Below are 11,834 nucleotides of genomic sequence, written 5' to 3'. Positions count from 1 at the left end.
TTTTGGTTTTTTGCTCAAACAAAAAAAATGGACACACCCCCCCACAACAACAAAAATCTGCACTGTGGTTACAGATTCATTAAGCAAAAATGACGAGAGAAAAACAGCACAATCTGATGAGTAAAGTACACACAATTTCAGAAAGCGCGTTCCGTTTCCAACAGCCATCACTTTGGAGGGCAGCCTGCCTAAAAACTGCTTGATGCCAGCTGGATAGCCCTGTTCTGCCTCACAAATATCGTAATGCATTTGCCAGAATATGTAACATCTTCATCCCATAATGTTGAAGTCATAATATCGATGTTACAGCTTCTTTAGACATAGGCCAAGTTTGGGTGGCAACTGGCAATTTCTGAAATAAGACCACATCACCAGGTAGCCTGTTGTTCTGGCAATGATGAGTCAGTAGTTGATGGCTAAACTGTATTTTATATGGATGATTAATGTAGGCCTACTCTGTTTTTGCCGGGTAATACTGTCTTTCTGTCCACGAATCTGGATAGGTTAGGACTATTTGGAATCCTTGGGACATCCCTACCCTAAACCTAAGCTTACCATACCACCTTTGCCGAAGGTGGAAAAACCTGAATTGTTGCATCTCGTTGTGTTGTACTCCAGTGGCTAGTTAGCTAAAATGGGCACTTTCCTAAATTAGCCATGGATGGATATAGGGATTTGGAGTTGTGGTTTTACTTAATTCTTTGTACTTTACAATGATTATAATGGTGATTCTGATGGAACCATTAATTTATACATTGTTGTGCCCCTGGCCTAAGGATGGAAGTTCAATATGTAGCTAGATGTAGAACACAAATGTTAAATAGCTAACGTTGCCCATGAATTAAAGTTAAGCTAGCTAGCAAGCCTTTTAGCCAGGTAGCCCAGAACACCAAAAGATAAAAGCTTGAACTGTATGACAGTGATAGACCATTTCGTCAACATGAAAGAGAGGATGGCATTGGCATTTCTCTACAAGTAGAGTGAGTCAACATGTTTTTCTACTTGCATGAAAGACTACGTACACACGCATAAAATCAGAACCATGGACAGCCACATATTTAGCCTATGTTGATTGGACTAAATCATTTTTGGTATCTTTTAGTTGTCAGTGTATTAGACTAAGCAAAGGTGATTTGATGATGTTGAAGTTGAAATGGTGCTGGAATAGTGGAGGCTTCCCCAGTGATTTTACCCATGCAACGCTGCTGGTCATTGGTCAACAATCAAGACTCACACATTTTTGGTTCGGAAGAATAGGTGAGAATTCGAGTTCAGTGGGTTTAGAACAATGACATATTTATTGTATTTTTTGGGGGGAAATTATACCACCATGGAAAAGTGTACTTTAGAGACTGGAAGGGGCATGTGCTCTGCACAGGTAGAGCCCTATCTACACATGCCTGAACAGAGGCAAGGATTATTTGCTGACAATGAGCAATCAACAGGTAATGAGAGCAGGTGGAAGTGATGTTGAGGAGGATATGGGGCTAGCCATACAATGCATTTGGAATGTATTCAGACCCCTTGACTTTTTCCATTTTTTTTAAGTTACAGCCTTATTCTTATTCTTGCAAAAGTCGTTGAAGTTGGAGACTTTTATCTCCCTCACCAACTTTAAACATCTGCTATCTGAGCAGCTAACCGATCGCTGCAGCTGTACATAGTCCATCGGTATATAGCCCACCCAATTTAGCCACCTCATCCCCATACTGTTTTTATTTGTTTAATTTTCTGCTCTTATGCACACCAGTATCTCTACCTGCACATGACCATCTGATCATTTATCACTCCAGTGTTAATCTGCTAAATTGTAATTATTCGCCTGCCTCCTCATGCCTTTTGCACACAATGTATATAGACTATTTTTTTTCTTTTTTTCTACTGTGTTATTGACTTGTTTATTGTTTACTCCATGTGTAACTCTGTATTGTTGTCTGTTCACACTGCTATGCTTTATCTTGGCCAGGTCGCAGTTGTAAATGAGAACTTGTTCTCAACTAGCCTACCTGGTTAAATAAAGGTGAAATTAAAAAAAAATCTAAAATGTATTAAATAGGTTTTTTTCCCTCCTCAATCTACACACAATAACCCATAATGACAAAGCAAAAACAGCTTTTTAAACATTTTCAGTACTTTGTTGAAGCACCTTTGACAGCAAATACAGCCTTGAGTCTTCTTGGGTATGACGCTACAAACTTGGCACAACTGTATTTGGGGAGTTTGTCCCATTCTTGTCTGCAGATCCTCTCAAGCTCTGTCAAGTTGAATGGGGAGCGTCGCTGCACAGCTATTTTCAGGTCTCTCTAGAGATGTTCAATCAGGTTCAAGTCCAGGCTCTAGCTGGGCCACTAATGGACATTCAGAGACTTCCTGAAGCCACTCATGCGTTGTCTTGACTGTGTGCTTAGGGTTGTTGTTCTGTTGGAAGGTGAACCTTTGCCCCAGTCTGAGGTCCTAAGTGCTCTGGAGCAGGTTTTCATCAAGGATCTCTCTAATTTTCTACGTTAATCTTTCCCTCAATCCTGACCAATCAGGCCAAAGAGTTCAATCTTGGTTTCATCAGACCAGAGAATCTTGTTTCTCATGGTCGGAGAGTCCTTTAGGTGCCTTTTGGCTCCAAGTGGACTGGTTACTGCTTTTTACTAAGGAGTGGCTTACATCTGGCCACAAGGTTCTCTCTGTACTTTGCTTTGTTCCTCTTTCCCTCAATCCTGACTAGTCTCCCAGTCCCTGCCGCTGAAAAACATCCCCACAGTATGATGCTGCCACCACCATGCTTCACTGTAGGGATGGTGCCAGGTTTTCTCCAGACGTGACGCTTGGCATTCAGGTCAAACAGGTTCATCTTGGTTTCATCAGACCAGAGAATCTTGTTTCTCATGGTCAGAGAGTCCTTTAGGTGCCTTTTGAAATACTCCAAGTGGGCTGTGTGCTTCTTACTAGGGAACTGCTTCTGTTTGGCCACTCTACCATAAAGGCCTGATTTGGTGGAGTGCTGCAGAGATAGTTGTCCTTCTGGAAGTTTTTCCCATCTCCACAGAGGAACTCTGGAGCTCTGTCAGTGACAAAGGTTAATCTGTCGCTGCAACTCCCTCCCTCCCTTCTCCCCTGATTGCTCAGTTTGGGTGGGTGGCCAGCTCAAGGAAGAGTCCTGGTCGTTCCAAACTTCTTCCATTTAAGTATGATGTTGGCCACTGTGTTCTTGGGGACCTTTTTTAAAATGTATTTTTATTTAACTAGGTAAGTCCGATAAGAACCAATTCTTATTTACAATGACGACCTACAACGCTGGGCCAATTGTACGCCACGCTATGGGACTCCCAATCACTTGTGAATGTTATTACCTTTTGGATTGCTCCTAAAATGCGCTATAGGCCTAAAGAGGTTTAATACATGATCAAGTTGTGATGATTTCTGGTGTATGTGTATGCTTGTAGGGGACCTGCTTACAGTAGTTTATCCATGGCAAAACACAATGCGCAACATCAGGAAGTAGCATTAGCCACTCTAGCATGGTGGTGGAAAATTGTGTTTTATTCAAATAGTACTTATATTTTCACGTTTTTTAGGCTGAAGGGCAATTAAACCGATTTTAGGAGGAAACTGATGCCTTTTGCAGCCTGAACGGAGGATGTTTAATGTATGAGCCGGTCGCAGGGGAACACCAGTGTATAAACAGACGGCTGGGCACATTACAGGTGGACGCAGATTATATAAAAGGAATAATAGCGTCATCTGGCTGTGGGTTGGGCTAATTATACAGCAACTGAGAATATAGTCTAGAAAGAGCATGATGGGCTGTTATTACACAACATAGCAGTATTACAGTTTGTTTATCTTGACCGTGCCCTTCAGTGATTGTGACCTTCTATGATTATGCGCAGAAGCGGTCAGAAGGTAGTCTAGGTCTGTATGGAGATGGAGCGTGCACACTACAGTTCCCGACATCCCATCTCGGCAATCGCTGTTCTCCTCTCATGTTTACGCATGAGGCGCTTCTGCAGTGAGCTGCTGGATATTGATATGCTTTAATGTGTCACCTCTCCTCTCCTCCCTTCCTCTTACCTCTCCTCCCTCTCCGCTCTGTGTTCTATAGAGACTCAGCGCGCTCAGATGCACTTGGCGTTCAAGCGGTAGAAACAGCAGTGGGAGCGTCTCAATGCAGGGGCAGCAAGAGCACCCCGACGGCCACCAGCACAAGAGACTGCGCTAAGCAGACGACCAGCGCGCGCGTTCATCTGTGCTTCTCAACCCCGAACCTCCTCTAGCGAAGAGAGAGGTGCCCAAATCCGTTTTAGGATATCGCTTTTTTCTGTTGTCCCTCTTTCTGTCCATTCGATGAAGAAGAACTGATGACGATGTATCGGCGATGGTGGATTTCCCTTTTGTGCGTCTATGGACTGATGTGCATCGTTCATTCCAGCAATCATATACCTCGAAATGGTAATGTATTTATGACAACAAATATTGCTATGTATTTTATTGGAATAGATCCGAATGGCAACAGCATCACCAATAACATGTTCCACATTCCATGTTATTATGCTGCCAGAGAGAGAGCCTGAATCCCCAACGTAAACAACCTTTGAAATATGCATTTAATGTAACCGTATGAAAGGGAATTCGTCTATTATCAATCAAAACTATTTGAGGAAAGCTATTCCAAAACCATTACAGTGCTATTTCACATTGATGTATGTTTTGGTATAGGCGCTTGTAGCTGTGTTTCTTTGCGCCAGGATAGCTATCGCAATCTTAAACATCGCTGTTTCCTCCCTGTGCAGGAGACGCCTTGTCGCAGGCGAAGGCTGTTCGTGATGCGAGCAGGTTCGCCTGGAAGGAGGACACGGTCCCTCTCCGTCTGCTCTACAGCATGCACAACCACAGTCAAATCACCCACGATGTCATCAGCACCAGGACTAGAGCCAGTTCCAGCCCCACACAGGTAGCCTACACAGAGGTGGTGTTATTTGTTATGGTGACGGTGGCGATGGAGCTCCGCTATGTGCAGAGACAAATGCCTTTGGTACTCGTTGCTATTGGAGACATCCCGCTATTCTCATGTTGTTTATGTTTTTTGTTGAATCATCTCCTTTTTACACATTTCACAGAGAATTCGGCAAGATCACATTTTCACCTATAACACGCTAGTTCTTTTGACTAGTGGTCTATTTACAGAAATGTCTTTTCATTGAGCAAAATAAAGATAGCCTGGTGGTATATTGTGGGGGTTTCTATGCACATACATACACAAAGACAGGCTCAGGCCTGATCAGAAAAAGAGCCCATGCATGAAACACATGGGGATGAAGCCTATGCATTAGAATGAATAGACACATAGGCCTATAACTTCCATACATGTTTAATTGGGTCAAATATGTTGTTTTCCTTATATAGTAAGAGAGGTTCTTATTATTATAAAGGTGAGCGGACCTAATGATTGGTTTGTGCCCTTACAATGGATTCGCCCGTAACCCACATGGCCCGATGTCTGAGACACACTGCTTCTTGGATGGTTAAAGAGAGTCTGCTCTCTATCTGGTTGGCATCCTTTACAGTTCACTAGCTGGGTGGTTGCTTTGGCTACTAAATTATCTGTTTGATGTGAAGACCTAGTCTGGATACTCAGATACAATCATAAGGCTCTCTACCTCTGAAATGGACACATCATCAGATTTTTATTCCACTATTCCTTCCTTTTATCTAAAATCTAGTTGTGTCATTGATATTAAAGTCCCAGTGCAGTCAACACATGTGATTTGTCTGTGTTTTATATATATTTCCACCCAAAGTTGGAATAATACTGTGAAAATGATGATAGTGCCCTTTTAGTGAAAGAGCTGTTTGAAAAGACCGCCTGAAATGTCAGCCTGAGCAGAGGGACATCGAGAGCACAGGCACAAGGGCAGACACTTTCATTACAGGAATCATGAGGATAATGCACTTTATAGTTTGACCAAACCATGGTTTTAGTCGCCCCAAAAATAGGACGTTTGGAGTGAGGTGACAATGTAGAATGTGCTCTTTCTCTGTTTATATGCACCCTTTCAGTTTGTTTACTAGAATGAGCGTACGTCATTAGAACAGTTAACTTGGGACTGGAACATGTGTGCCAGATACTGATCAACTGGTTTGGCTTCATTTCTCTTCAAAATAAGATTCTTGTGCCACCTAAAAGAAAGTTCTTGGGGGAAACACTGCCTCATCTTTTTGTCACTATTTACAGCACAACTGCATCAGGTGACTCCAGGTGAAATTATACTGCCCCACAAAGAGAGAGAGAAAGAGAGAGATATGATGGAATCTTCATTTGATCTGATCAGTCTGAGTTTCTTGTCATCCCCAGAGAGAGTTTTAAACTGACCTCAAATCAGCCACTTCGTCACACAGACTGCATTCTCAGCGTCATATTGTCTTATTATGCTCTGATTTCGGCTGTTTTTAGCTCGGTATCATAACATCTGAAAGGAACCTGTCAAATCATTCTTAAACGTATGACACACAAAAATAACTATTTATAGACTTGATTTGAGTCTACTATTTTCAGTTAAAGGCGTAACCTACTGTACACATTTTAAAAGAGGAGCTTTGAGAAGAGCTCAGCTGAGTGCTGTTTTAGTGTTTCTGTGGAGGAAAAGCACTTATAGTCATCGGCCATAGCCAACAGTGGAGTCTGCTGTGTGTGTGTGTGTTTAAGGCTGTCTGTGTTGTAGTAGGATAACAGCACTCCCTGGTAGGCCCCTAGTTCCATCAGTGGAGTTAGGTCCTGCTATGATGCACTAATCAATGAAACAGGAGTTGCTGATGGTCTCGGTGCCTCGCCTCGGCTCGGCCCAGTCAAACTTGGAAGTCTGGTCCAGGAGAACACAATTACTAGGACCACTTCATGTGGATTCAATTCGCTTAATTTGATTTTAAGGTGTGCCCTGAAAAGGAATCACATACTCACGTACCGGTATACACACACGCACGCACGCACGCGCACACACACACACACACACACACACACACACACACACACACACACACACACACACACACACACACACACACACACACACACACACACACACACATACACACATACACACATACACAGTAACAATAGAGTCTGTGGCCACAGGGGACCCCGAGGTCTAAGGCCATCCTTGGGTGAAGATTGCGGCATTTCATACTCACACACACTCCCTTGGTTTTAATGCAGCGTCCGATGTGTATTGACTCAGGCCCGTGGGCCATGCCTGGAGGAGGGGTTAGTCCTGTATTAGACTAGCTGGGGACTCAGAGTTACACAGGGACAATAGAGGGAAGTCCTCAATGCCCCCGGGGCCTGTAATAGACCACGCGCCATATGTGCCAAGAGCTAGCGATGTATTAGACCTTCCCCCTCAACCCAATCAATCATTTCTGGATGAGCCAGCAGGGAGGGTGGGTGGGTGGATGTGTGTGTGAGTACAGGGGGAGGGTGTGAGTTACTCAGATTTGCATGGTTCATTTCACCGATGTCTCTCAGAATGTCTGGGTCTAGTTCAGCTTCCATTACAGCTCCCCTGTCTCTTGGAATGTCTGGATCTCGTTCAGCTTCCATTACAGCTCCCCTGTCTTTTGGAATGTCTGGGTCTGGTTCAGCTTCCATCACAGCTCCCCTGTCTGTCATAATGTCTGGGTCTGGTTCAGCTTACATCACGGCTCCCCTGTCTCTCAGAATGTCTGGGTCTGGTTCAGCTTCCATCACATCTCCCCTGTCTGTCATAATGTCTGGGTCTGGTTCAGCTTACATCACAGCTCCCCTGTCTCTCAGAATGTCTGGGTCTCGTTCAGCTTCCATCACAGCTCCCCTGTCTGTCATAATGTCTGGGTCTGGTTCAGCTTCCATCACAGCTCCCCTGTCTGTCATAATGTCTGGGTCTGGTTCAGCTTCCATCACAGCTCCCCTGTCTCTCAGAATGTCTGGGTCTGGTTCAGCTTCCATCACAGCTCCCCTGTCTCTCAGAATGTCTGGGTCTGGTTCAGCTTCCATCACAACTCCCCTGTCTGTCATAATGTCTGGGTCTGGTTCAGCTTCCATCACAACTCCCCTGTCTCTCAGAATGTCTGGGTCTGGTTCAGCTTCCATCACAACTCCCCTGTCTGTCATAATGTCTGGGTCTGGTTCAGCTTCCATCACAGCTCCCCTGTCTGTCATAATGTCTGGGTCTGGTTCAGCTTACATCACGGCTCCCCTGTCTCTCAGAATGTCTGGGTCTGGTTCAGCTTCCATCACAGCTCCCCTGTCTCTCAGAATGTCTGGGTCTGGTTCAGCTTACATCACGGCTCCCCTGTCTCTTGGAATGTCTGGGTCTGGTTCAGCTTCCATCACAGCTCCCCTGTCTCTCAGAATGCCTGGGTCTGGTGTTCAGCTTACATCACAGCTCCCCTGTCTCTCAGAATGTCTGGGTCTCGTTCAGCTTCCATCCCAGCTCCCCTGTCTGTCATAATGTCTGGGTCTGGTTCAGCTTCCATCACAGCTCCCCTGTCTGTCATAATGTCTGGGTCTGGTTCAGCTTACATCACAGCTCCCCTGTCTCTCAGAATGTCTGGGTCTCGATCATCTTCCATCACAGCTCCCCTGTCTGTCATAATGTCTGGGTCTCGTTCAGCTTCCATCACAGCTCCCCTGTCTGTCATAATGTCTGGGTCTGGTTCAGCTTCCATCACAGCTCCCCTGTCTCTCAGAATGTCTGGGTCTGGTTCAGCTTCCATCACAGCTCCCCTGTCTCTCAGAATGTCTGGGTCTGGTTCAGCTTCCATCACAGCTCCCCTGTCTGTCATAATGTCTGGGTCTGGTTCAGCTTACATCACGGCTCCCCTGTCTCTCAGAATGCCTGGGTCTGGTTCAGCTTACATCACAGCTCCCCTGTCTCTCAGAATGTCTGGGTCTGGTTCAGCTTACATCACGGCTCCCCTGTCTCTTGGAATGTCTGGGTCTGGTTCAGCTTCCATCACAGCTCCCCTGTCTCTCAGAATGCCTGGGTCTGGTTCAGCTTACATCACAGCTCCCCTGTCTCTCAGAATGTCTGGGTCTGGTTCAGCTTACATCACAGCTCCCCTGTCTCTCAGAATGTCTGGGTCTCGTTCAGCTTCCATCACAGCTCCCCTGTCTCTCAGAATGTCTGGGTCTGGTTCAGCTTCCATCACAGCTCCCCTGTCTGTCATAATGTCTGGGTCTGGTTCAGCTTCCATCACAGCTCCCCTGTCTCTCAGAATGTCTGGGTCTGGTTCAGCTTCCATCACAGCTCCCCTGTCTCTCAGAATGTCTGGGTCTGGTTCAGCTTCAAATCAAATCAAATCAAATTTATTTATATAGCCCTTCGTACATCAGCTGATATCTCAAAGTGCTGTACAGAAACCCAGCCTAAAACCCCAAACAGCAAACAATGCAGGTGTAAAAGCACGGTGGCTAGGAAAAACTCCCTAGAAAGGCCAAAACCTAGGAAGAAACCTAGAGAGGAACCGGGCTATGTGGGGTGGCCAGTCCTCTTCTGGCTGTGCCGGGTAGAGATTATAACAGAACATGACCAAGATGTTCAAATGTTCATAAATGACCAGCATGGTCAAATAATAATAAGGCAGAACAGTTGAAACTGGAGCAGCAGCACAGTCAGGTGGACTGGGGACAGCAAGGAGCCATCATGTCAGGTAGTCCTGGGGCACGGTCCTAGGGCTCAGGTCCTCCGAGAGAGAGAAAGAAAGAGAATTAGAGAGAGCATATGTGGGGTGGCCAGTCCTCTTCTGGCTGTGCCGGGTGGAGATTATAACAGAACGTGGCCAAGATGTTCAAATGTTCATAAATGACCAGCATGGTTGAATAATAGTAAGGCAGAACAGTTGAAACTGGAGCAGGAGCATGGCCAGGTGGACTGGGGACAGCAAGGAGTCCTCATGTCAGGTAGTCCTGGGACATGGTCCTAGGGCCCAGGCCAGTTGAAACTGGAGCAGCAGCATGGCCAGGTGGACTGGGGACAGCAAGGAGTCATCATGTCAGGTAGTCCTGGGGCATGGTTCTAGGGCTCAGGTCCTCCGAGAGAGAGAAAGAAAGAGAGAAGGAGAGAATTAGAGAACGCACACTTAGATTTACACAGGACACCGAATAGGACAGGAGAAGTACTCCAGATAAACAAACTGACCCTAGCCCCCCGACACATAAACTACTGCAGCATAAATACTGGAGGCTGAGACAGGAGGGGTCAGGAGGGGTCAGCTTCCATCACAACTCCCCTGTCTCTCAGAATGTCTGGGTCTGGTTCAGCTTCCATCACAACTCCCCTGTCTGTCATAATGTCTGGGTCTGGTTCAGCTTCCATCACAACTCCCCTGTCTCTCAGAATGTCTGGGTCTGGTTCAGCTTCCATCACAACTCCCCTGTCTTTCATAATGTCTGGGTCTGGTTCAGCTTCCATCACAACTCCCCTGTCTCTCAGAATGTCTGGGTCTGGTTCAGCTTCCATCACAACTCCCCTGTCTCTCAGAATGTCTGGGTCTGGTTCAGCTTCCATCACAACTCCCCTGTCTGTCATAATGTCTGGGTCTGGTTCAGCTTCCATCACAACTCCCCTGTCTGTCATAATGTCTGGGTCTGGTTCAGCTTCCATCACAACTCCCCTGTCTCTCAGAATGTCTGGATCTGGTTCAGCTTCCATCACAACTCCCCTGTCTCTTAGAATGTCTGGGTCTGGTTCAGCTTCCATCACAGCTCCCCTGTCTCTCAGAATGTCTGGGTCTGGTTCAGCTTCCATCACAACTCCCCTGTCTGTCATAATGTCTGGGTCTGGTTCAGCTTCCATCACAACTCCCCTGTCTCTCAGAATGTCTGGATCTGGTTCAGCTTCCATCACAACTCCCCTGTCTCTTAGAATGTCTGGGTCTGGTTCAGCTTCCATCACAGCTCCACTGTCTCTCAGAATGTCTTCCTTTGCTTAAAGTTCATGTACAGTATGTATATTGTTAGTTGTTTTGTAAAACTCAATGGCACTCAATAGAATAGAGATGATTGTACAACGTTTCTGAATTTGTTTTATTCACAGGGGAACCACGTGGCCCAAGCCAGCTTCCAGGTGGACGCGTTTGGTGAGCAGTTCATCTTGGATGTTGAACTGAACCAGTGAGTATAACCTTTAACCTATCACCAACATTCTCTGTATCTACTGCGATAAATCCACTTTCTCTCTATGTCATGATTTCTGCATGTGATAGTAAAATAGCCAGTAGTACTAGATGGTATTTTGTATGATTAAAGGGATTCTCCATTACTTTTGTATACTTATTAGCAAGTAGTTCTGAAAGTAAACACCCATGAGCCAAAAGTGGTCCCCGAAAATAGTGTACTACATCACATATGTGCAGATACTGTATGTGCACCACGTCATTGCTCTCTCTCTCACTCTGCTGTGTGTGATTCTTGCCAGCTGGCACTCAAATTACGAGGAGCTGAATCTCATTGGCTGGAACTGAAATTGCTAGGGGTCTGGCCCATGCGGGGGAAATGTAGGGAAAATGACGCAGCACAGCTTCCAGAAAATAGTCACTTCCAAACGAGCAGTTTCGTGCCTCATTGAGGTAAGACAGTAATTCCAATCATAGATTATGCATGGGTGAACTACATATCGACACATCCAGGCCAAAGCGGGAGGTTTCAAAAATACTTAGTCGCCAAAGTACCGGAGCATGTCTTTAAGAGCTGTTTAATTAGTCCCTAATGTCTTCCTCACGAAGCTTTGATCTGGGGAAACCTGTCAGTGCCAGTGCTGTAGGCCTATCTTTGATTATGAATACTTGGTTGGTAATACTGCTTATAG

General features: G+C 45.6%; 1 protein-coding gene across 3 annotated transcripts in view; it reads left to right on the top strand.

Moving 5' to 3' along the window:
* Positions 1-3,179: 3,179 nt before the first annotated feature.
* Positions 3,180-11,834, top strand: part of adam22 (ADAM metallopeptidase domain 22) — a 134,261-nt gene continuing 125,606 nt past the window's right edge. For 2 of the 3 annotated variants that reach the window (XM_046303328.1, XM_046303326.1), the window contains exons 1-4: positions 3,180-3,240; positions 4,097-4,443; positions 4,785-4,945; positions 11,064-11,140. In XM_046303328.1, the coding sequence (XP_046159284.1) occupies positions 4,353-4,443; positions 4,785-4,945; positions 11,064-11,140 (329 nt within the window). In that variant the 5' untranslated portion in view covers positions 3,180-3,240; positions 4,097-4,352. Of the gene's footprint in view, positions 3,241-3,784; positions 4,444-4,784; positions 4,946-11,063; positions 11,141-11,834 lie in introns of those variants that run through there. The other variant, XM_046303327.1, reaches the window with a different exon arrangement.

The sequence above is a fragment of the Oncorhynchus gorbuscha genome, linkage group LG15 (genome assembly GCF_021184085.1).
Source record: "Oncorhynchus gorbuscha isolate QuinsamMale2020 ecotype Even-year linkage group LG15, OgorEven_v1.0, whole genome shotgun sequence".
Classification (NCBI taxonomy): Eukaryota; Metazoa; Chordata; class Actinopteri; order Salmoniformes; family Salmonidae; genus Oncorhynchus; species Oncorhynchus gorbuscha.
The sequence above is the reverse complement of the archived record's forward strand: the minus strand, read 5'-3'. Positions and strand labels throughout refer to the sequence as shown.